Genomic DNA, 26,658 nt, shown 5'->3' with positions numbered 1-26,658 from the left:
ACCTCAAAATGTTGTGTTCTACTCGTAACATTGCTGCCAGGAGTGCAATAAACATAATGGGAGGGGTAGATAAATGGTATATTCTCTGAACACTCTGTGGTTGAAGTAGTGGTGGTACATTTTAGTAGTGTTTGTGGTGGCGACGGTGGTGTTGGTGTTGCGGATGGTGGAGGTTGTGGAAGTAGGTACATATAGTATGATTCTATCATACACGCGACTCGCATCATAACAAAGTTTACAGGATTGGCAGTTTTCTTTCGTCGTATCAAAATTTTGTTATAGCCGAATATCTGAAGTATATAAAGATATATATGTTTATCTATAACAATTTGTCAGACCTAAACTTTTACGTCATTGTAACAAAATTCTGTTATAACCATGTTCATTGAACTACAGCACACTATAGCAGTGGTAGTGTTGGTATTAGTGGTGGTGGTTGTGGTGATAGTAATCCAAGTGTTGGCTTCGGTGGAGGTATGATTACATTCCAAATGGGAGATAGCCACATTCGTGTAAGACAAAAACAATGTTGAAGATGCTGACGGGAACTATACTGAACATAAATATTTAAAAAACACACTTAAGTATGACAACTTAAACATAATGCCTCCAGCGACACTTTGGCCCGAATTCATGAAGGTGGTACAATTGAAACCATGGTTTAAACCATGGACAAAGACCGTAGTATTTTATGGGGCGCCAAATGTCGTATGGCCTATTTCGCTACAAAATCAGTCATTTTGTCGACGAAATTACCATTTTGTTAATGAAATGATCTTTTCGTAGACGTAATGTCAACATTTTGTAATGAAATGAACATTTCGTCGACAACATGACTGATTTCGTAACGAAATAGGCCATGCAACACTTGCCCCCCCCCCCATAAAAAACTACGGTCTTTGTCCATGGTTTAAACCATGGTTTCGATTGCACCACCTCCGTGAATTTGGGCTTTTATGGCAGAGGCATGACAAAAGATTAACATATAACAGCGCACACCAAAAACTAACATGACATAGAGACTCTTAGACATCCAGTCTTGCTCTTTACAACTGAACAAAAAAACATTTTATTACAGCATTGTAAACCTCCTTCCATACATTCTTTTCTAACTGACATGCTGTTATTAAACAGCTCTCATACATACAAAGACAAAGACACGCACACGTTCATCAGTGACGTTTAAGTGATCAATATTATGAGCTTTCATTTCTAACCTGAAATCACAGAAAGTAATATTTACTCATTTTATCTTCTCTTTTTTTCTTTTTTTTTTGACATTTAATGCAACATGCTTGACATTTTTCTATACACATGAATGCCGTTACCTTTTCGAAGCATGTGCCACACACGGCTGCATATGGCCATCATATTACACAACAAAATGTGTGATATTCAAAAAAACATTTGGGGAATACACTTGCGTGTTGCATACACCTCAATAGGAAAATGGAATTGCTAAATCAGGGAGGTCTTTACATTCTCTTTGACAGGACAAATCTATTAATTTGTCAGGGAGAATCCAGCAGGATTAGAGAGACTTGGCAGCTTTGGTGCTACATGTAGCTGATCACATCCTCGAAAGCTAAACTCCCATGCAAAGGAAAAAGCTCAAAGATTGGCTTGTCGTGACGCAAGACTTGCACTTAGCTCTCTCCTCCAACTGGCCAATCGGTAGGGTTAGAAAATGCGTGGTAGCACTAATCGACCACAGGGATGTAGAACTCTGAATTATAATCTTCAGCATTTTCCTTTTTATCTTTATAAAATCGGGATGGCCAAATTCACCTCATTAGAAGCTGTACCTCATGTGCGAGCTCGTTTTCACCGGGTTTCCCTGTATTCAAAATGTGTATTTTGATAGCGACTGAGTCCCTTTTATGTAACAAAATTTCTTTCAAATCAAAAAATTTTTACAATCCTAACTGTCTCGTTATAACAGGTTTGCCTGTATTCCATTTCATTTCTCATCAAAAACAGAGCACCTCTACCCTTTTTCATTCTGCTAGACAATAAATAAAACATATGATGTAATCCTTTGCACTGTTCCACCATGAGAAACAGGCTCTGCACAAGTGCATTGACTTCAAACCTCTTCTCTCCTGCCTGGGGCTGTACAAACCATCAGAGGAATTTTGAAATCAGGGGACAGTCAAACCTGTCTACAACAACCACTCAAGGGAAACACAAACTTTGGTCATTATAGACAGGTGGTTGTTGGAGACAGGTTTGACATGGCAACTTTTGGGATAGACAATCTTAATGTCTCATATTATTATATGTATACCACAATACTACATATTCATACATCTACTGTATACGCCAAATATTTTGCGAGGTTTTTATTTTCGCGAATTTCGCGAGTCAGGTGCGATTCGCGAATTAAAGACAGGCGAAAATATTGACTCTGATCCCAATTTGAATGTGACGTACGCGTGTACAATTCTCCGTTCAGTACAGGACTCCACAATCGCGAATTTAACCACTCGCGAAATCGTCAGGAATTCTCGATTCGCAAAAATTTGGACTCGCGAAATATATGGCGTATACAGTATATCAAGTAATTTGTGTTACTAATAGATAATTACCCTACCCATCAAACCATCGCTTCTTGGCTAACCCTGTCTGTACCAGTGACTTTGGACAGTGTGTACAATGCTATGGAGTTTCCTGTACCAATCAGCACTCGAAGCAAACAGAGGGTTAAAAGCTGCTAGCAGGTTTCCACAGCACCTCTCTGACCCAGGAGCCATTAATGCTATAGTAAGCCAGTCACTCTGCCACTGACCATTGCTTGGCAGTCACTGTGCATACTTGTCAGTTGTCCAGCAGCAACCAAATCTATGGCCGCTGTTTGAATGAGGCCAGTGGACGTTATACACAGGTTCTTAACTACACATTTCCACTGTGGAGGATTTGGTTTTTTTTTTTGTGATTGCTACACACTGCCAGGTAATCATTACAGACAGGTGGCTTCTATTGCAGGTTTGACCATATTTGGTCATCTCTTGGTTTTCTAATTAAATCAAATTTGCTTTTAAGCATATTGGGAAAATTATCTACACATGCTTCCACAGTACAACATTAACTCCTGACGGAAATTGGAAAATTTTCACTATGGTAACCCTGGTGGGGATACACCAGGACTGGTGTATGCTTCGACATCGTCCACTATATTTGAGAGTGACCGTTGAGGCGTTTTGTCTGTACATGAAGATGTCTCTCTTCCCGTGCATTCAAAATGTTTCAATCTTGGACTATGAAAGTCTTCTAAGAGGGTTGACCGGGATGGGTCGAGGGAGATGCATCTCACTGCTCGTAGTCTGGATTCTTCTTCAGGATGACGAATCCCTCCATGATGGGCGTGGCAGGTAGGTCTAAGATAGGAAAACTTGTGTCAAGGAAATGCTTTGCTTAGGATTTACACAACAGATAGACAAGTTCATCAATATCTTCAAATCTTACACACACTGTAAGAGAGGATGGCATGCACACATCAAATAACGTTTCTCACTTGGTCCATGCACAGTGAATTCTAAATGATTTCACCTTGCGTGATGGCAGTCAGGAACGGCGCAGTGTTTTCAAAAGTGTGGGGGCCCACTTCCGGGTTTCATGAGCTAACAAAGTGATGACACCTTATGTATTCCTTTGTATGGTGCACAAAAAGTGTGGGGGCCCGAGCCCCCACGGCCCCCACGGCTGCGCCGGCCCTGGCAGTTACACATGTATGATGCAAATACCCGTGAAAAACCGGGTAGAACAAAGTATGTCCTTGTTTAGAGTTTTGTGCCAGTATTACATTGCCCAAAATAGACAAAAAAATTAAGACGGTGAAGTGTTCAGCCTGTCCAGTACTGTCATTACAAAAGGTCTTTCAAACAAGCAAGAAAACAGGCTTGGTCAGGATAGTCACAACATAAGAATGTAAATTGGATGACAGGTACAATTGTAGCATAACTGATTCGAAAATATGAAAGACAGCAATGACAGAGTTGATTAACATGCACATTGACGTGTGCACGTACAAGTGTATGTGCACATACAAGTATCTGTATGCATGCATGCATGAATGAATGACACCCTTCACAAATAGGAAAAAAATTGAATATTTTCTTTTGTTACTTTCTATTTTTGACACATATAACTGAAAAATGGCAACAACAAAAAAATGCCAAAAGGGCTACCTTTTGCACAATCAGTATCAACTGACTGACAGCACCACAGCTGTAAAGTGATTGTGTTCCATGTTAGCATGCCCAATTCAATTGATGGCTTGCAGACTCTGCATATTTTGCTCAATTTCACATTAAACTGACTGATAAAATGCAATATGCTGCAGTAATTTGAAAGTGTCATTGCCATAGCTTTGTCATAAAATTCATATCACAGCAAAGCTTTCAGTATTCTCAACATATTTGCTGTATTGAATTTCTAGCATCAACATTTGATGACAAGTTGCCTGGCTTTGAAAAACAGAATATTTTCTCTATTAAAGCGCTCGAGCGTTGCGGTCTCAGCATTAAGTGACACACAGAGAATTTACATGGTGTCAAATTTAGAGTAAATTTATAGATGGTGTGTGAAAAAGGATACATTCTTCCGTAGCCAGCTCAGCCCTCTCACCATAGGCCAGTAGGACCGGTGTGGTGTGAGTCTGGAATCCAGTGATCGTCTTGGGCTTGCCGGCTTGCCCCACGACATCAACAGCCTACAGGGGAGGAGGAGGAGGGGGAGAGGCAGGAGAGAGGGAAGGCAGGTTTAATATAGATGAAAACAAGTATGATAGCTTGTATGTTGAATTTTGGGGAGGGAGTAAAAAAAAAAAAAAAGACTCTCTTGGATTGCAGAGTACATAAGTTAGAAAATACATCATGTTACATATTTACACAAGTACACAAAGTACTGTAAAACGAGGAATGTTCGCGGGCATTCAAATTTTGCAAATTTCGCGAGCGCTAAGATTCGCGAAATTAAAATGCATGCGAAAGTTCTTGTCTACACTATATGCATTGAACGCCAATGGAAATTCGCGAAAAATTTCATGCCATGAAAAAGGCCATCGGCTCCAATTTGTAAAAATTTAAGGCGGCGAATATAACATGTTTTACAGTAGCTGCAAAGGCAAATAAAGTACTGCGTCTGATCAAAAGGACTTTTAAGCATCTGACCAGGGAAGTGTTTGTCCTACTGTATAAGGCCCTTGTTAGACCACTCTTGAAATATTGCTCTTGTATATGGAACAAACTTTCAAAGATCGACGCGAAGAAGTTTGAATCAGTTCAGAGGAGAGCAACAAAGTTGGTATCTGAAGTTAAATCGTTGTCATATTCTGAGAGACTGTTTATGCAAACAAAACACTACTGACCTGTCCGACACGGACTTGGACCGGAAGGGGACGAAGCTCCTCGTCAAAGGTGACAAGCATGCGAGGTCTCATGGCAGTGACCAGACCGTAGAGCAGATAGTGGGACTTACTCAGGATGGCTGCAGGAGGTAACATACAAAGTATACAGAAGTCAAGGGTCAAAGGTCACTATAAAATCTCCCTCATCCACTTCGAATAGGTGGCATACATACTTGTGAAATCACTGCTATACCAAGATTAAATGTCGGCAGTAAATAAAAGCTCACAATGTGCACAGGTACTACTGCAACAGTTTGAATCAACAGTGTCTTTAATTTTAGTCTGCCTTCAGGAACATAAAATTTTGACAGTTTAGGCTAAGTTACGGAGTTTAGAGAAACCACAAAAGCATAATTTACAAAGCACAAGCTTCCACATCATTGCTTTTTGGGGGTGGGGGAAATGGGAGAGGAGGTTAGCCCTGAAAAGATTTCACTGTACACGTATCAGTCACTTTCTACTTACGACATACGCTATATCATGTTTTGTTTTGGTTTTTTAATCACGGGATGTGGTATAATAAGCTGCCATTGAGATCTGAAACAGTAATGATGACAATGATGAACATTATTGATAACTGATATTGTCTTCTTGAAATCTTTGTCAGGATTACCACAATGTTGCAAAATGGTTAACCTCACTAATATTATCATCATCTCTTTAGTCATCACTACACCGTCTTCTAGAAGGCCACAGATTTTGACAGCAGAGGTCGAGTTTAATAGCAGTCTTGTTGATTACATTGGCCTCTACCTTACTGCAAATTTTTGCGAGGATCGCGCGATCCACGGCCGAGATCTGGGGGGCGTTTCATCAACGAGTTCGTCGGAGTTTTCACCGACAAATTTGCTATCAGCCAATCAGACGCAAGGATTTATACTGACAACTGTTAAAAGCTAATGAAATCCTTGGTCTGATTGGCTGATAGCAAATTTGTCGGTGAAAACTCCGACGAACTCGTTGATGAAACGCCCCCCTGGTTTCAAGTCCCTCAAAAAACCCGGTGGGATTAGGGTTAAAACATAAGAAAAAAAGAATTGGGCATATAATAATGCCATGCATACCTTTATGAACAGCTTTATGAAACAGGGCCCTGGCCCAAGTGCTTATGCTCATGTCTGGCTCCAACCCAAGCTACAACAAAAGACTAACGTCATCACTTTGCTATTTTATAGGAAGAAGCTGGAGCAGCAAACACTCACTGTTCTTGACATCAAGGAATGCCAGAGTGGTGGCCAAAAGTCCCCCGAGGGCCACCTGGTTGAGGAGCTGCCGGTCACTGTGGTAGGGGGAGAGGGTCAGGGTGCCCTTGGCCAGATGGGTCAGGCCCTGGGCCAGCCGCACCATGAAGAGGTTTGACGGATCCTTGGCGTGGTACTGGGCCAGCTGGCGCAGCATGGCGGCCAGCCGGGCGTTGTTGGTGCCTGGAGGAGAGGGAGAGGAGAAGGAGGAGGTGAAGGAGGAGGAGGAGGAGGAAGAGGTGGATGTGAACTAAATATTCCTGCTTTCTTGGACATTATTCTGAGAGGAATAAAACCCTACAACAGTAGGAATCAGGGAGGGATTGATTTGATACAAAGTCTGTACATCTGAACATAGAAAAGTTTCCTACATTCTTTGGTGCCATTTTAGAGAAGGTACAAATATGGAAAACATTTCCGGCACTGTGTGGGTATCATCCTCGAGAAGAAGCAAAGGAGAAATAGGGAAGGCATTTGAGAGATAGTGGAGAGATATGTCACAAAGCCTAATAAATAAGTGTATGGACTCATGACCAGATCTATATCTCCAATGCGCACGTCCACCACAGAATCAAACTCACCTGCTCCGACGATGCCCATGGCATAGATGGCATTGTGGGCGACCTCGTTGTCCGGGTCGTGGGAGAACTTGCTGAGGGTGTCCAGGATCTGGAGCTGGGGGTTGGAGACTGAAAGCAGGGCCAGGGCCAGCGGCACAGAGCGACGGATCACGGGCTCTCCGTACCTCAGCTATGATAGGAAAAGACAAACAGCACAAACAGCTTTTTAAAAGAGGCTACAGTAGTAAAATTCATGTTGTTGTTGGTTTTTTTTTCTTTTTTTTGGGGGGGGGAAGGGGTAAGGGGGACAAATGACAAACAAACACACATACACACACACAGAAGAAAATATAAAACAGAATTCTTCATACATTTTAAACTTTGTTTTTTTCATTCATTTGGTAATATATTTACATACAAAGTTTGAAATGGCATTTTGACATGTTGGTTTTGTGAGGGCTCAGAAGATCTGGAGCACTGTATGAGCAATATGTTTCAAAGTATTTTTGATTTTCACAGAATTTTAAAATTGACTGATACTTGCAAAACTGATAATAAAGAAAAAGAAATATGGCAATTCTCCCACTAACCTGTAAATAAATCTATTTGAAAATTCCTTGTTTGACATGGAATTAGTTGTATCATTTATATCACATAGCTTTGTAATCAGCTAGCAATGGCGACTATCAAGACAAAAGGGATTGTAGGTGCTACACTGTTGTTACTAATGAAAATAGGAGTTCAGTCCAAGAGTTGTCAAGTTCTGACATCTTCGCCTCCTCTTGCTTGGTTATGAGCGTGCTTCTCTTTAGCATTGTTTCATGGAAGTGGGTAGACCTTCCAAATTCCATAATGTTAGCTTACTTCAGACTTGATTTGGGGAGATCTCTACTATACTGTTTGCCAGCTTTGCTCTTGTAATCAAGGCCAACAGACACATGGCATAGTAGCACGTTTTCAGTGGTACGGAATAGAAGCATTGGTATATATCTAATCATGATAAAAGGAGATGAAAAATCTGTTGTCATATATGTGCAGCTATCCAGACCTCAATCTATCCATAACTCCTCTTCGCATATTACCGACAAACATGTACTCTAATGCCAAATCCGCTACACGGAGGAAACACATTTTTGGCAGTGTGACTCACCAGATGCCCAAACGCTCTCAGGGCCATCTCGGAGCCAATTTCCTCCCCCATGGCAATGATGGCGATACCGAGGACCGCCACGGCCTGATGGGCGGCCAGCTCGGCGGGCGTGTCCTCTGATTTCTTGTCCTCCTTCTTCTTGTCCTCCTTCTTCTCTTCCACTTTCTCATCCTCTTCTTCGATGTGCTCGCTGCAGATGTGGAGCAGGTGCTGCACCTTCAGGACGTTGCCGGTGCCTGGATGCGGCACGGGTGTGACAGGAGGGTGGTTGGAATGTATTGAGCAGGGGTGTGTGGAAGGAGCATGGTAGGGTGTGGTAGAGCAGGGCATGGCAGGAGAGGGTGGGGCAGAGTAAACAGACATTGGAAAATGGAGATCAGAAGGGGTAATGACGAAAATGTGATGACTATCCCAAAAAGTGCACGAGAAGTATTGTAATCTCAGATCATTCCCAGAGGTGGTTGCTACGATATGACAAATCAGGCTATGGCAGTATCCACCGCACGAGAGTGATTTGCATACACAGCTAGTTAACTGCATGCAATTAAGTACTACCGCTAGGACATGTTTTCATTAGGACATACCATTAGAAACGCTCTACCTACCCACTACTGAATGGGAGGGTGCTTCAGGAATAAACGTCAGGTATATGTACATTGACTTTGATTATTCCACATTTCTGATCTTACAATACTCCAAAACAACTCATTATCCTGGCAAGTGCAGTGAGCCAGACAAGATTCTTGGTAATGGTAGAGCCTTTCATTATATTGTAAGCAAATTCCACATGGTGGAAGATGAATTTTAAGCCCTTCTGAGAACTATGTTATGGCTTTTCAAACATAATGTGGACCTTCCCTCTCTAACAAAGCTATGTCACAGATCTAATCCAAAGTAAGCTTTCAAATGAAACTCACCAGCATATGCGATGACGTCGACCAAGATCTTGGCAAACTCTTTGTATGGGTCTGGGAGGACATCGAGGGCAGCTAGCGTGGCCTCTACGGCTTCCTGCTTGCCTGTCATGGCAACACACAGAGGGAAAGAGAAACAAGGAGTTGTTCTTGAATGTTGTTTTTTGTTTGCATTTTCTGACAAAATGACAGGATTGCCCAAATTCAGTCATACTACCTGGTCTTCTATGGGGTTCTGTACATACTTTGGGGCAGACCACTTCAATGGCTTATGCACATTGCTCTTTGCTTTCAATGGACTAGAAGCAGAATCTTTTATGTGCGTAGGTTGTGATTCTCTCAGGCATGGGACCTCCATTTATGTCCTATCTGATGGACATACTGTTTTGCCTCTTACGAGAGGGGAAGATAAAATGTTACGTATTATTGCTCAGTAATATTCACTGGAATTTAAGCCCATGCCCAAATGTAACCCATGCAATTAGAAGGCAGAAACACTACCGACTGAGCCACGTCATACCCAGCCCCCTACATCTATCAAGTAATTCAGAGTGTCCAACATTCATACAAGATTTCACAGAACACTCAGGAAGATACTTAGGTGTTTTATACTGAACAAATGGACAACATGAAAATATACTGCCTGCAAGACCCTTTGGAGCCAGGGAAAAAGAAAATATCAGCGCAATCTCCATTTTGCAAGGGTGCCGAAGCACAATTGAGATGGGCTCTGGAAATTCCATACCACAAAACACTCCAAGATTTATGGTGGAGCCTTGTGAACCAATTTACTGTAAAACGAGAAATGTATATGTGTATTTTAATTTTGCGAATTTCGCGAGCGCCAAGATTTGCGAATTTAAAATGCACATAAAATTTCTTGTCTACACTATATGCATTGGACGCCAGTGGCAATTCGTGAAAATGTCATGCCATGTATTAAAAGGCTGTCGACTCCATATCGCGAAAATTTTGTGCGGCAAATATATCATGTTTTACAGTACTGGACTGGACTTACCCAGGTATGTGAGAGCCAGGCCCAGGGCCAAGTAGCGAGAAAAGTTATCCTTCAGCTCCAGCTTGGTTTTCTCCATCAGGGTCTGGAGAATGGTACTCGTCACCTCGCCGTTACAGGTGCCTACTGCAATCAGGCCCAGGGATAAGGCTGTCACCCCAACCACCTACAGGAATGGTAAGGCATCGGTAGTCAAAGGGTTAAGCATTGAAACAAGGTTGGGGTCAGGCAGGGTTGAGTTGGGTTGGGTTGGGATTTGGGTTGGAATCAGTTCGTAGTTAAGTTGGCTAGAGGATTGAGTTGGCTTGCATTGGCTTGGTGATTGGGTTTGGGTAAGGATGGAGTGGGTTGGGGAATAGCTTGGGTTGGTGATTGGGTCAGGGTTAAGTTGGGTAGCGTTTGGGTTGGATTGGGTTGCTGGTTTGGTTGGGTAAGGAAGTAGTGGCTTTGGGATTAGCTTAGGTTGGTGACTGGATTGGAGTAAGGATGAAGTGGCTTTGGGATTAGCTAAGGTTTGTGATTGGGTTGGGGTAAGGATGGAGTGGTTTGTGGATTAGATTGGGTTGATGATTGAGTTGGGGTTAGGTTGGGTTCAGAGTCAGTTGGAATGGGTTAGGGGATAGGTTGGGTAGGGTTAAAGATGAATTGAATTGGGTTAGGTTGTGTTAAAAGTTAATGAGCATGAAAGTAAAAATCTGCATCTCCACAGAATGGACACCAGTCTTGCACATTGCATGATATCATCACACTAGTCTCTGAAGATATGGGCAGAAACCTTGTACTTTAAAGTTGGTCGCAGGCACCTTTTAAATATGCATGAAAATGAAATCCGACATTTAGCAATAAAAAAAAACAAAGGCTCTTGTTTCCCCCCAGTTTTTGTTACAAAGTCACTGTCTGAAACAAGAAGCTGTTCAGCCCAAGTCATACTAAGATTATAGTTTCACTACCTGGTAATTTGTTTCACATACTTTGGGCAGTATGAGCACAAAATTCTCACAAAACTTACCAGCTAAACTTCCAACAAAACTTACCAGCTACACTTTCTGCAAAACCTACCAGCAGGCACTTGGGAAGTTTCTAGATTCTTGCAAACACTATGCATAGTTTTGTGCGTGTGGTAACACACGGCTGAAACTCCAAGCAAGGGTTTGCCACATGATTTGATCCATTTTGTGTTGTCTACGCACATCGCACATTATGTTGCTTGCTGTTGCATTTTTGCATTTTTTTTGTGTGTGTTTTTTTTAATGTGTGAGGGTGCACTGTTTTGCCTGTGTCGAGCATGCCTGTTAGAAGCCCAAACTACAGGTTACATGTAGTTTCAAATCACTCAAACCAGGCAAAATGTTGTCAGTAGCATGATCACATGCTGAAACTCCATAAAGTTAAAGGTCCTGTTTACAAGTGTACCTTTAGGAGCAGTGATTTAAAAAATATTCAAAATATCACATTTGATGGATGTGTAGGTCTGTTGTATCATAAAACATCCTATCATACAAAATATTCACAAGAAAGCCTAAAATATAAGGAGATATATATCAGTATTTTTCTCAATAAACCATAACTGTATACGGTTTTACAATAGTCTGGAAACATTTCAATTATAACTACTGTTCACATTTTGTGCATTTAACAATACTTAACATTGATTATACAGATTCAAATTTTTACAGTGGTTGTTTCTATCTCTAACTCACATTTTAGAACTATTTTAAAGCACTAATGCTGGGCTTTTGTTTCATCTGCAAACAGTAAATTATGCCTATAACTGGAAGTAAACTACACAGTTTTGCACAGACTGACTGGAGCTTTTGCGAACCTACAGGTAAACCTGGTACGAGTTCAGCGACCTACCTCCATGCTGGATTTCGAGTCCGCCAGAGCTGGTAGAAGAAGCTGGATGACATCTTCACGATTCGAACCAGCATAGGCCAAGCCAAGCCTGTTTGGGGCAAGAATTCCAGGAACAGGACAGAAAAATAAGAATAATATGCCAACCGGTAGCATTTTGTGTTGCATAATGTAGATCTGTCCTAAAAGGCAGTACAAGTGCTCGCAAAGTTGTATTTAAACCCATAATCGAATACAAAACTGGGAATGTCCTTTCAAGAGTTTCCCTTGCATTGTCAGACAAATTAATAAACTTGAGTGATTTAATGACATATATGGGAGGAAAACTTGTTGATATTTATAACAGTGAATCCTTCTTGAAACTCTGAAGTAACTTTGTATATCCCTTGAATTTCATCTGACAATCTGATGTTTGGACATCAATCTGCATACCACATTTCAACCTCATATAGGTGTTATGTGTTTTGATGATGAATTGGACTGATACCTTGCTCAAATGAATAACCGAGAATTCCCTGTAGGTATGACTTCCTGCATGGATACTAAAGAGCAATCCTAGCTTCACGTGCTGCATGACTCTGTAGAAGACTGCTCAGCGCACTGGAGACTGACCCTTTATAATTCACACTTGAATAGCTATCAGATGCTGTGACCACTATTTATTGCCATGAAAGGCAAGAGTCATTTGCATTAAAGATGATTTTCATTCTCATGTGCTCATAGCATTCTCCTGAGAATACGACAGTAGACACTGTTTTTGCAATCTCAATAAACGCGTGTCAAACGGTGAGGGGAGTTGATGGGAAGATGTCCATTTGGTGTCGCTGAATATGAAACTAAACAATAAGCCAGCTTGAAGTTCCGCTCTACATTCTCTGAGTGCTTTTCTAGTTTAACATACACCTACACAAACACAAACACCACCACTGGGACACCAACACCAAAAGCCACATCATTGCATTACCACCATGCATACCCAGTGTTGTCATCCGTGTCTACACTGGAGGAAGCGCTATTCGCGATTTCAATGCCTTACCCAAATATAGCACCTATCCTCATGGCGTTGTTGTTGTGTAGGATGTAGTCAGAAAGGAGGGCAAGGGCGGGGTCACACTCGTTCCTCACGCCGGAGTTCACGATGCCACAAGCCAAGAGGGCGCCAGACTGGAGAGAAAAGAAAAACACCGTCCAGTCACTATCAGAAGTAAAGAGAGTCTGGCCAACTGCTGTCAATGGGGGCCATGTCGTTACCCAGTGTATTAGGCATTGGAGGGTTAGCATGTACGCTCAGACAACATACGTAATTAAAGCAAGCAAAGTAGAGGGTAGTTAACAAAGGGCACATTGTATGTGCTCTGTCTGGCAACAACATGGCGGCATGTACACATGTAAGATGTACATCACAAGATTAGTCATTGACCAATCATGGGCTTCAAAGCTAATAAGTCGAAAACTGAGTTGGCCAGACTCTCCTTATCTATGGCACTGTTCACTGTCAGCCGGGTTTTGCCTAACATGACGGGCGCTCACTCAACCAATCTATCTCATGTTAATGAGTAATTGGTGGCCGAAGTGTCTAAAACAGATTCGAGAGCAAGTACACTAATGGCAGGTCAAGATATTAGTCTGATGGAATTCAGTGTTGTAGTTTTCACTTTAACTTTATTTTATGACCTTACCAACTAATAAGTGACCAAAGCTTCTAAAGTAGCTGCAAGAACAAGTAAACTAATTGCAAGTAGGGTAAGTCAAAACCAGGTCAAGGTGTTCGAGTTTTCCTTAAACAACTTTAATGTACAACCTTGCTAATAGGTAGCTCAAATCAATGGTTCCAATTTAGGCCATGGACAAAAAAAAAAATCTAGTGCAAAATGGAGACGACCAATGACAATGAGCCTACGCTTCAATGCACATACACGTATTCGCTGACCGGTGCTATACGTGCTTTTCAAATGTATCCCGGAGGGCAGCGAATGAATTGGACCACCCATGAATCTCCAACGCTACATGGTTTCTAAAATATACCATCAAGACGATGCTGAGAAGGAAAGAAATGAAGAATAAATGATGGAGGAAGATAAAAGAAAGGGAGGGATGCCTTGAAGTAGTCTTTAAAGTTTGCCATTCAAAATGAAGCTGAGAAGGATAGAGCAGGAGAAGGTACGATGGAGGAAGATAAAGGAAAAGATATCTTAACCCTAAAAAGACTGGGGGGGCCTAAAAGCTCCCCCCCTCGACATTTCGCGCGATTACTCTGCAACACGCAATGCTCTCGCCGCGATGCTCTATGACTTTTTTCTTTCGAGTTTCCCGCACATTTTGACACCAAATTTGTGACGCCCGGGGATACGGTTCTGAAGTTACATAACTTTTTGTACATGCACGTGAGGCCGAAAATGGCCCAAAAATGTGATTTTGTGTACAAAGTCAATGCAAATGGAGTTTTTTTACATGGTTCATATAAATATGCTTATTTTTACTCTCAATGGCTAAAATTCATTTGTTTTAGGAGTATTATGCTTCAAAAAGTGTCTGCCACAATTTTTGTAAAATAAACAACAAAAACAAAAGGTCGAAAAAAAACAAGGAAATACAAAAGAAATTCATAAAACAATAAAATAAATAAGAAATTAACTTTGATACCGAATTTTTTTTCAAGTACATTTGCTAAGAATGCCACAAAGAATAATTAGACCAAAAATGAGCACTTTTGGAGCTTTACTGATTTAGATCAAAGAGTCCGATTTCTCGCATAAATTTGCATAATTAATCAAAATAAAATAAAAGAAGACTATTTTGGAAAACTTAAATATACGATCTTGTAGATTACATCGCACACTACCATTGTGCAAATTTCCGCGGCAATCGCGCGATCCGTGGCCGAGATCTGAAGGGGGGGTCCCTTTAGCCCCCCCCCCCCCCCCCCCGTCTTTCGAGCTACCAAAATAGCCCAGTGTTTTTAGGGTTAATGTACTAGTAGTCTAAAAAAGTATGCCATTCAAAATGATGCAGAGAAGGAAAGGGCAGAAGGAACGATTGAGGAAGATATAGGAAAGAAAAGAATACCTTGATGTAGTCTTCTGATGAGTAGAGATACTTGTCGATCTGTGTGAGTCCTCCGTCAACGTCCCAGAGGAGGACCAGGCCCAGGGATGCTGTGGTACTCAGCATTCCTACCATACAGACAGAGCACAGTGGCTAGTTCTTATTATCCCTGATCATATAAATACAATATCATGCATTATTACCTCCGCCAAGGGAGGAGGTTATGTTTTCGTTACCGTTGGTTTGTTAGTTTGTCCGTGCGCAAAATAACTCAAAAAGTAGTTGACGGATTGGGATGAAACTTGCAGGAAAGGTTGAGAATGACACAAGTACCAAACGATTAACTTTTGGTAGTGATGCGAGAATTTTTAAGGAATTTATGAAGGATTTTTGATATTTTAGCAGGTAGGGTCAATGAACTTGGAGTTCAGGCTGCGCGTATTTGAGGTTTGCCTGCGCGCACTAAAGTGCGTGCTCAAAAATGCTGGGGTGAGGCGCGCCGTGCAGATAAGGGTTTATGACGTAACAAGAGACCCGCGGGTCACGCGCTCACCTGAGTATCGCAATTTCAACTTCCATGCATTCTTGCACACTCTTACCTGAGAACATTGGAAACTTTAGGTCTGCATACGGATCCCTCCCCCCCCCCCCCTCAACTCGGGGGGGGGGGGGGGGGGGGGGGGGGGGCAGGCAGTCCTGGATCTGAATCTGCAATTAACAAACTTGGAACTAAAGTCATCAATGTACAAACTCATGGTATTAACTTTGCTTTATCATTTCTGGTTCTAGAGCAGAAGATTTTACATATTCCTTAATGTGGGGGGGGGGGGGGGGGTGGGCCCCCTAGTCCCCCCCCCCCCCAAGAGGGACATGGTGCCCATTTGAAGGAATTGAGATTCTATCCCCCTAGGGATGCTACCTGCTAAGTTTGGTCAAAATTCATCTTGAGGTTTTCAAGAAGAAGATGAACATGTACAATTCAGGCTCCATTACAACTGTATTGTAGGACTTCTCCCCAGCCCTCTCCTGGGTCCTAAGGGGGGGGGGGGGGGGGGGGGGGGGGGGGGGGGGGGGGGCACTCCAGATTCCGCCAACCCCATGAACAAACTTGAAACTACAGTCATCAATGTACTAACTCATAGTATCATCTAAGCCCTATCACTTCTGGTTCTAGAGAAGATTTTTAAAGGTTCCTTAATTTTAGGGGGTTTAGCCCCCTAGGGACCCCCCAGGTAGGCAATGGAGCCCATTTGAACAAATTGAGATCCTATCCCCCTAGGGATGCTACCTACCAAGTTTGGTGAAAATCAGACATGGCGATCACAAAGTGAAGATGAAAATGTACAATTTAGGCCCCATTAGGACCCCTCCCCACCCCCCTCCCCTGGGTCCCAAGGGGGGCACCCCTGATTCCCCCATGAACACACTTGAAACTACAGTCATCAATGTACTTACTTAACGTATCAATTAAGCCCTATCACTTCTGGTTCTAGAGAAGAAGATTTTTAAAGATTCCTTAATTTTAGGGTGTTTGGGCCCCCCTGGGGCCCCCCAGGTGGGCCATGGTGCCCATTTGAACAAATTGAGATCCTATCCCCCTAGGGATGCTACCTGCCAAGTTTGGTGAAAATCGGTCATGGGGTTCTCAAGAAGAAGATGAAAATGTAAAAAGTTTACGCACGACGGACGACGGACGACGCACGACGGACGACGCACGACGGACGAAGAGCGATCGCAATAGCTCACTTGAGCCTTCGGCTCAGGTGAGCTAACAAAGGCTTCTATATTGGGAAATAAAATCTGGCAACTTTCAGCACACAATGCAGTACGTATGGGTGGAAATCACTGATATCTCTACGGAAGAACAAGATCAGTGGTGGAAATGAGCTGCATGCTTGGCGGAGGTCCGCGCTCTCAGAGTGCTCCTCTAGTTAGATCTGCAATGCTAACATTGATGATACACCACATCGTCCCTGGTCGACAATGGGAACAGCTGTCTCGCGCATGTGCAGTAAAACAATTTATTTCTTCTCTGAATGTTTTTTAGCTATTTAATAGGCTACAAGCATCACAGATTTACAGCATGCTAATAACGCAAGCTTGCTTCTACAATGTTTATAAAAACGGTACAGTCAAACAATGTTTTTCTCTTCTTCCTGTTTTTCCACACCTGTAGTATTCACATGCCTGTGGTGTCTTTGTGACAAATGCAGTCACTAACAAGAAATCAAAGAACAAAATAATATCTATATGTGCGGTCAGGTGCTTTATCTTTGTATCACAGTTCTTATCATTCAAAATCAGTGCTCCATAAGGTAAAGAAAAAATATTTTGCAGGCAAAACATGATCGTCTGGTTTGGTGCAAAAATTAAGTAGTTCATTGCTGCTTGAGTCTATATCAAAACTGAATCGTGAATCAGTACCAAATTTTGGCAGATAAAAGCTTGTGTTTCTCACTCAAATTATAAACTTTTAATAAAATTATATCCACGTTTTTGTAAGATAAATGAATTCAACGTATGCCACACAATTTTTCTTGAGCATAACATTTGCAGTGAATTCAGAGTTGGCAATTTGATGATTGACAATCGCAAGCTGATCATTTAAACTTCCTTTGTGAATTTGGTCTAATGGGTTTATATAGGTTACCAACACTCACCGTGCTCCTTGTTTTTGTAGATCCACTTGTTCCCGTCCTCGGTCAGCAGCTTGTCCTGGCCGAACGCGGCATTGACCAACCCGTTGACGAAGGACGCCGCCAGGTTCTGCCTCGCCGAGTCTACCTGTGACCCACTGGGTGCAAATGACGGCCCTGTTTGAAGGAAGTAAAAGTATTGAATTAAAAACAACAACAACAACAACAACAACAACAACAATAATATGAAGAAGAATAACAATAACAATAATAAGAAAAAGAATAACAACAATAATAATAATGATAATAATAATAGAAAACACCATACACATCGTGCTCAAACACAGCCAACTAAATGCTCTTCATGTAAGCTGAATAATAAAACAAAAAAATCCAACACAAAATACCACAAAGAAACACGAGTATCTCAATCTACTAAAAAAATCAGGTAGAAACTACTGACACACTACATAAGATTGTTCATAATACAACAGTTATCATACAGGGTGCATAAATACAGAGCAGAAGTTTTATTTTTGTCTGCTCTTCCCCTTGGGCCATGTTTTCCTCGCTCTCGATCTCTCTGTGCAAAGTGTTGGTATAATTACAAGACATATAATTAGGAAAAGGAATTCTCCCATTCAAGCTGTAGACTTACTTGTTGATTCCAAGTGGCTCTTGTAGATATCTTCTGGCACCTTCGGCTCCATAATATCAAGCTGAAGGGAAAAAGAAAACGGCACACACACATTTCTCAGGAACAGAAATGCATGCTGTATTCAAGTGAAGATGCCCACATTTCTGGCCAGTGTGAATTAGAATATAAACATTGCAAAGACTGGAATCAAGGCTATGTTTCAACTCGTATCGCCCATAGATACATACTGTACGCGTACATGTACACACAGATATCACTGATTCGACTAGTAAACTGTAGGCCAAGTCAAAACCATGCTGGTCAGTGTACATTAAAACATCATTGCGCAGGCTGGAGTTGAGGCTAAGTTTAAGCTACTTTTGCCAGCATAGATAAAAGAAAAACAATAGTGAAACCTGGAATCAAGGCTGAAATCCAATAGCCTTTTGGCATAAGTAGCCCTTTGGTGTAAATAGCCTTTTGGCATAAAGAGCCTTTTAGGCCTAAATATTCACAACTGAATGACAAACACTTTAAAATTAGAAATAAGTACAACTTTGGCAAAACTATTCACAATGGAATGACACACATCTTCAGAAATTCAAAATAACAACAACTTTGCCATGAAATGATCCTGGGGTCTCAGAATTACGAGGCATGCAGAGTTAACCCTACAAAGCCCAAGGGGGGCACATTGTGCCCCCCCCCCACCATATTTTTGTTTGCTGCTCCTACACCCTTTACCCGATTTCAACCAAATTTGGTAACTTTTCCTAAAATCTTATTGCGCACATTCTGATGTATAATCTAGCTATGTCCAATATTGCTGGTTGCCATGGCAACCATAAACTGCCAACCATGTTCGTCAGATTTTGCATGATTTTCTGTTCCAATTTCAGTTAACAGTATAATAATGGATGAAATGGGGGATTTCTTGGCTTGTAATTTGCTGAAGGACCAAAGGGTGAAGGAATTATGGTTGTGAATTATCCTGAAATGGTTTTCTTATTATTTCCTTTGTTTTCTATATGACATAGGCATCAAACAATAGATATAATAGAAATAATCGAAAATACAGCATCTTCCAAAGACTACCCTTTTATTTTGTGTTATCTTCACACAAGTTTTGCCTGTAATATCATTTGTTTATCATACTATCAATCTACAAACTCAAAATCACAATATTTTGGAAATATGAAATGCAATACCAATATATGTATCTATTCCAAGCAATACATCATAGGTTTTATATATATCTTTATATTGCAATGAAAAGCGCCCCCATGTGTTGACCTTGAGAAATTTGAACCATAACAAATAGTGAAGGTTGAGTTGCTTTTCCTTTTAGGTAAATATGAAAATGATTGATACAAAATAAAAAGATATATACTTTGGATAAAGAAATAAACAGAAAAAACATTATTTTAGCATATTTCCGATGTATTTCTTTATATTTTAATAAATAGCGCCCTCTGTGGATGACCTTGAGAACTTTCAAATGTTGGGTCATGTAGAGTACGAGTTGCTCTACCGATGTGAAAATATGACGGTCATACATCATGTAATAAAGAAGTTCTATGGGGGGGGGGCACAAAAGTTATGTAACTTCAGAACCGTACCCCCGGGCGTCACAAATTTGGTGTCAAAATGTGCGCGAAACTCGAAAGAAAAAAGTCATAGAGCATCGCGTCGAGAGCATTGCGTGTTGCAGAGTAATCGCGTGAAATGTTTAGGCCCCCCCTCCCCCCAGTCTTTTTAGGGTTTAATAAACCTCTTGGATATCCTGGCCAGAGATGCCAACCTTGTAAACAGGACTGCAGTATTTTCAGGGCTGAAATAGCATATTCTTGGTGGTAAGAAGGTATTTTACCTTTTTCTGCCTTAAGCATGATTAGCCACTAAAATCTGATAAAATATTAGAGAAAGCACCTATTAAAGGAGATACTTGTGTGGCACATGTGAATGCATCTCAATGGGCAAAAATTATTCCCATATTTGAAGATTCTGCATTCTGGTCAGAGTCAGAGAGACTTGGCAGCCTTGGTGAAGTAATACATACCGAGAGAAATAGTGTTTTTCATGAAACAAAATGTACAAAATACCACATCCTTCCTCCCCATCCCCCCCCCCCCTTCTCCCCCCCCCCCCCCAAAAAAAAAAAAAAAAAAGAGAGAGAAAAAACAGCTGGCATTTTAGCTAGCCAGTAGCCCAGGTCACATTCCTACCTCTCTGGCCAGTGCCAAGAAGTGTGTGTTGAGCTGAGTGCTAGACATGATCTCCACCAGGTCATCAAAATCTTCTGTCTCCTCAGGCAGCTCCAGGAAGATCTGCTGTGAGCCCAGCATGTAGGCCAGCTGCTTCTGGACCAGCCTGTATCAACCAATGACAGCACATGAAAGAAGATTATTGAACCACAGGTCAAAAGAACCCTGCAATCTCATTGGTTGACCGCTGTGGAATGATTTCTGCTGGCAAGGTGTGTGATATCAAATGATTAGAATGATTACTGACAATAGCAACTGTACAAAAACATTCAAAAACTGCATACTTGTAGCACCCTAAGCATAATTCATACGTAGGTCAGGTTCTTTTTGACCAGTCTGCATTGACCAATGACATCAGCTAAAATATTACAGAGCAACAGTTCATGAAACACTGTGATCTCATTGGTTGAGAGCTGTGTGCTGATTTCTACTGGCCAGACACGTACTATCAATTGAGTAGTATGATCACTGACAATAGCAACTGTAAACATTCAAAAAATGGCACACTTGTAGCACCCTAAGCATGAAGGCCAGCTGCTTCTGGACCAGTCTGCAACAAACAATGACAGTGGATACAAAAATAGTATAGAATAAGTCGAGAAAACACTGCCATCCCATTCATTAAGAGCTGTTCATTACTTTTTACCAACAGACATACAAAACCAAATAATTATTATGATCACTAAAAAAAGCAACTGTGAACATCCTATTGTGTGCTAGTTTACCATGTACGCCAGCTACTTCTGGGCAATCAACTAACAGCAAATAAAAGGCAGAATATTTAGAAAAGTCCGAGAGATCTCACTAGTCAAGGGCTGTGCACTGCTTTTTACTGACAAGACAATCATTATCAAGAAATATTGCTACAATACCAGATGTAAACATGAAAATAGAAGGAAATAAATGTTCAGATCTAAAGGCTGTTGCAACATAAAAACAAAACAAACAATATCAAGGAAAGTGTGAAAGAAATGAATATCAGATGCAATCAAATCAAGACCAGGCATACTAACTTGTCTTTGCACGATGTGAATATCTTCTCGATGAGTTCCATGTCGTTGAGTCGAATCGCCAACCGCATGGCTTCCGGATGACTGTCAAACTTCCTGAATATGTTCAGTGCCGTCCTGAGTAGGATGGAATCTTCAGGCTCAGGGACATAGTTCACACAGCTGTGGAGAGAGGAAAACATTCACATGATATTGACCAAAAAGGCGATATAAGATGCAAATAATACATATTACACAGGGCATAATCAAGAATTATCCATTGGACAATAACTTTGAAACAGTTCATAAGTGTGTTTTGCATTATTCCAAAGTTGAAGAGGGTGGATAATTTTACAAATGCCTGACCAGGTAATGTGCATTATTTGATTTATAAGATGGTGAAAGGATCTAAATTCCATGGTAGCCTTCTTTAATAGAAAGATCCTCAGGGTAAAGGCTACAAAGTGTAGCTCCAAGCTGGTAAACTGAACTGCACACAGAAACCACTCTAATGCATTTATAGTACACAGGCAATGCAGCTGAGCACACATTAGCGGTTGCTTCTACCAGTCAGTACTGTACTATTTAAAGCCTTTGAAAAGTAAATTCAGGATTTTAGGCAAATTACATGGTCACATGATAGCTCTCTGCCAATCATTTGATTAGGATCCATAACCATTTCATAATGAACAAATATCATCAAGCACTGACAAGGCTGTATTTGACATTACGGATTCCAATGTGGCTGGATAGCACTATAAAATTATGTGTGATTGTCTGCGACATTTTTAAGGTGTCTCCACAACCTTGCGGAGACACCTTAAAAACCTCAGGCACTGATGTAGAGACGTCACATTAAGACATCTCCGCAACTGAGAAGATATCGCAGAGAAATCATAAGATTTCCAGGCAAATGAAGCTGCTATCTTGTTTGGAAAGGTCTCTGACGTTACCCTAGAGTCACCTTGTGACGAGAGAGCAAGCCAGATTTTGTTTTTTCCAAGTCACCACAACTGATTGGTTGTAGCAGTCACCACAACTGATTGGTTGTAGCAGTCACCACAACTGATTGGTTGTAGCAGTCACCACAACTGATTGGTTGTAGCAGTCACCACAACTGATTGGTTGTAGCAGTCACCACAACTGATTGGTTGTAGCAGTCACCACAACTGATTGGTTGTAGCAGTCACCACAACTGATTGGTTGTAGCAGTCACCACAACTGATTGGTTGTAGCAGTCACCACAACTGATTGGTTGTAGCAGTCACCACAACTGATTGGTTGTAGCAGTCACCACAACTGATTGGTTGTAGCAGTCACAGCAGCATATCCTCCAGTGAAACATCATTGTTTTATTTTTTTAACCGAAAATGTCTGCAGGAAATTTATCTAATGACAAGGATCTGTTTGATCATTACCACACACCATTTTCACAATTTACTATAGTAGAGTACAGTAATGAACAAAGAAATGTACTCATGCACATTGCATTCATGACGGGATCAGATCTAGTGTTTTTGCATGCTCTTAAATTTGCAAATAGCTCTCTATTTGCGAAATTCACGAAAAATAAAAACCCTGCGAAATATATGGCGTATACAGTATAATTATAACTGGAATAAACGTAATCACCTGACGAGATAGAGACAGACGCGGGGAAAGACGTTCTTGTCCACGTAGTCCTGGAGTAGGTCCAGCTTCTCTATCTCCATGAGGAGGTCGCAGGCCTCGGCCTCGGCGTTGTGCTGCATGTGGTAGGGCACGATCTCCTTGGCCAGACCCAGCAGCCGCTCCCTCTGCTCAGCATCCTTCTCGACGTCCGTCTCATTCCACACCTGTCCAATCTCACCGGCAAGGTGCCTGTCAAAAAAATGTGGGCAGTTTTGGAGAGGTTTTCATATGGTGTACAACACTTGATGTACACTGTATGGCATAATTCCATTCATATTCTTTAAAGGGGGAAATTATGTTTTAGGTGTATATGTACACAATGTTTTTAGATTAAGAATAAAATTAAAGTATGCAGAGAACATTTTAGAACACATCAGTAATGTTTGAGGAAATTTGGACTAGCACATCTCCATGAGTTATTGACCTGGTAAACCTATATGTACAGACATTGCAATAATATCAAGAGAATTCTGTAGAATATATCTTTTTGAAAGACACATATTCCCTTGACTTGTTACTGACATAAGATAGGGTACTATTTTCCCAACATCTGATAGAGGTATTTGATTTTCCTTTAAAACTAGAAAAATAAAAATTACCAATTTGTACATTTCATTGAATTTTCTGGACTTTTTAATTCTAGCACGTGTCTTGAATGTAAACATGTGTGAAACGTCAAAGAGTTACTACAAATGTATCTCCCTCCTGCCAAGACCAGAGGGCTCCCTCTATTACCTGGCATACTCGTGCCCCCACGAGGCTATGTCTTCTTTGGACCCCAGGAGCCGGTACTTCAGGCAGTCCTTGGAGTCACTCATGGTCATTCCGAGCACGGACACGATGTCTGCACAGAAACACTGCATCAAAAAAAAAACAGGCATGAAAACTATGATTTGGAGATTATTATCATTATCGTTATTATTATTATTATTATTATCATTATTGTCATTATTCATAGTGTGCTTTTCCAACATGGCCCAATGTGCTTACAATCAATTCAAAGTATGTACTTGCAGTATGTGAAATTCGACAAATGTTATAGCTACGAACTAGTTGCTACTAAAAAGATGTGTTTTCTAGGCTTTTTTGAAAACACTGACTGATGGAGACTGTCTAACGGTAAGTGGTAAATTGTTCCAGTGCTTTGAAGCAGACACAGTAAATGTCCTATCACCGGCTAAGGTGCGAGTAACAGAGTATGTGAGACGAAGCGGATCACTGGATGACCTCAAATTTCTGGTAGGTGTATATAAAGTCAAACAGGTGTCAACTATTTTGGAGCTTGATTGTTGAGGATTTTCTAGACAAACCAAACTAGTTTAAAGGACAAGTTCACCTTCATAAACATAAGGATTGAGAAAATACAACAATATTAGTAGAACACATCAGTGAAAGTTTGAGGAAAATTGGACAATCGATGCAAAAGTTATGAATTTTTTAAATTTTTGTGTTGGAACCGCTGGATGAGGAGACTACTACAGCTTGTGAGTCATATGCGTACAACAGTATAAAGAAAATATAAAAGAAAATTCAACATATTTTCACTTTTTTCGCATAATAAAAGAGCAATTGACTTGCCTCTTTCTAAAGGCAGGGGGAATAATATTACCCATAACATTTATCGGTAACGAGTCAGGGGAATGTGTACTTTTTTCAAAAGATGGAATTTTGTGAAATTCTCTTTATATTTTCCTTATATTGTTGTACGCATGTGACATCTAAGTTATTCATACACTGCAGTAGTCTTCTCATCCAGCGGGTACTGCACAAAAACTTCAAAAATTCATAACTTTTGAACGGATTGTCTGATTTTCCTCAAACTTTCAATGATGTGTTCTACTAATATTGCTACATTCTCTCAATCCTTATGTTTATGAAGGTGAACTTGTCCTTTAAAGATTATCCGTTGCTTCAAAGGAAGCCAGTGCAATGACTTCAGAAGTGGCTGAGATGAGTAGTCCCTAGAAACCCTAGATACAGGTATAATTAATTTTTCTTTTTCACTCCCCCCCCCCCCCCCCCCCCCCCCCTGTGAAAACAGCGTGGTTGGGAGAATTGGTTTAGTGGATTGGTGTAGTGGTTATGGCTCTCCATTGTTGAACAAATTCTCAGGTCAAATCACACATGGATCAAGCATCCTTGCTCAATGAGTTTTACACACAATATCATCCCATCGGTACTTTTATCTTTTCTTTTTTTCACTATCACTATCAACATCAATATCATTGTCATTTAAATAGTAATAAGACTAGAAGCAGTATTGCACAACAATAATAAAGCACAATTCAACAGAAGAGAAGAAAAGTAAAGGACAGCAGGTTCTTTGGCAGGTTGCGAGTTAACTCTTAACGTGGCATGGTCGCCGTTCGGCGACCTTAGTCCTGACGTGCCATGGTCGCCAATCGGCGACTAAGAAGAGCGCGAAAAACATTGGTCATTTAAGTTCTTGTGGTACCAAAATGCGTTACAACAAGAAACTGCCACTTACATGCACTGGTAGCTGATTAGCATATCCATCGTTTCCACTAAAAATATGAGTATGCTTACATTGGAAAATTTTGAGTAAACGCGTGATTTTTCAGCTAGAAGTATTTTTTTCGCGTCGGGAAAATCCGCAGGGAGCGCACCCTCTGCGAGATGTGTATAGATCAAATATCTCATTGATAAACCACGCGTGTGTATGCTAATGAATCTGCCTGTGTTGTCTATGCGTTTCCACTCGCATTGCTCTGCTTGGGCGCTCTCCTGCGGGAGCGGCTTTCATTTTGTCCCTAAAAGAGGGAAAAGCTTTTGTTCGTCGGTCAAGTCTTTCATCCTTTTGTCTTGGACAGTGAACTTCACTAATCGTCCCCACGCTAGCATATACAAAAGAAGAACACGCTTTTGTTCATGTCTATGTACATGTACAGTGGACGGAAGGTAGCTGTAAACCAAGGAATTGCACGAGCACAAACTCCTCGCGTACAAAGGCCTGCCGATTTCAATAGAGTGCGCCCGGCCGTAGTAGAGACAAAAGAAGGATTAGTAGGTGCTTCCTTCTCAAGTGGACAAAAGAAACTCTTCCAGGACTCGACCCGGGATTTACTTGAGTTTCAAATACAGGATCTGGGACTAAAGGACACAGATTTGGGAATGAATTACCGAGGCAGAAAATGAAATTGAAAAGACAAATTGAACTGCCAATATCTTTGGAATTATACAACTCTAGAAGACAAATTTGTTATCATTTGAAAGAGGAAATGTAGCTCTAAAACTTTCTCACAGAGTTAAGGTAG

At 41.1% G+C, this 26,658-nt stretch overlaps 1 protein-coding gene across 1 annotated transcript in view; it reads right to left on the bottom strand.

The window, feature by feature from the left end:
• Nucleotides 1–2,364: 2,364 nt before the first annotated feature.
• LOC139715593 (26S proteasome non-ATPase regulatory subunit 2-like) overlaps nt 2,365–26,658 on the bottom strand; it is a 28,543-nt gene continuing 4,249 nt past the window's right edge. Inside the window, exons 4-20 of the mRNA XM_071627155.1 lie at nt 24,119–24,240; nt 23,345–23,572; nt 21,737–21,895; nt 20,685–20,829; nt 18,481–18,541; nt 17,847–17,999; nt 15,208–15,314; nt 13,178–13,305; nt 12,145–12,232; nt 10,291–10,453; nt 9,276–9,377; nt 8,359–8,594; nt 7,230–7,398; nt 6,610–6,831; nt 5,369–5,487; nt 4,597–4,711; nt 2,365–3,377 (exon numbers count right to left, since the gene is read on the bottom strand). Coding sequence (XP_071483256.1) covers nt 3,310–3,377; nt 4,597–4,711; nt 5,369–5,487; nt 6,610–6,831; nt 7,230–7,398; nt 8,359–8,594; nt 9,276–9,377; nt 10,291–10,453; nt 12,145–12,232; nt 13,178–13,305; nt 15,208–15,314; nt 17,847–17,999; nt 18,481–18,541; nt 20,685–20,829; nt 21,737–21,895; nt 23,345–23,572; nt 24,119–24,240 — 2,385 coding nt within the window. The 3' untranslated portion in view covers nt 2,365–3,309. The remainder of the gene's footprint in view (nt 3,378–4,596; nt 4,712–5,368; nt 5,488–6,609; nt 6,832–7,229; nt 7,399–8,358; nt 8,595–9,275; nt 9,378–10,290; nt 10,454–12,144; nt 12,233–13,177; nt 13,306–15,207; nt 15,315–17,846; nt 18,000–18,480; nt 18,542–20,684; nt 20,830–21,736; nt 21,896–23,344; nt 23,573–24,118; nt 24,241–26,658) is intronic.

This window comes from Diadema antillarum, unplaced genomic scaffold, assembly GCF_040938485.1.
Source record: "Diadema antillarum isolate AM-2024a unplaced genomic scaffold, OU_Dant_1.0 scf00000051, whole genome shotgun sequence".
Taxonomy (NCBI): Eukaryota; Metazoa; Echinodermata; class Echinoidea; order Diadematoida; family Diadematidae; genus Diadema; species Diadema antillarum.
This window is presented reverse-complemented; position numbering and strand designations above follow the sequence as displayed.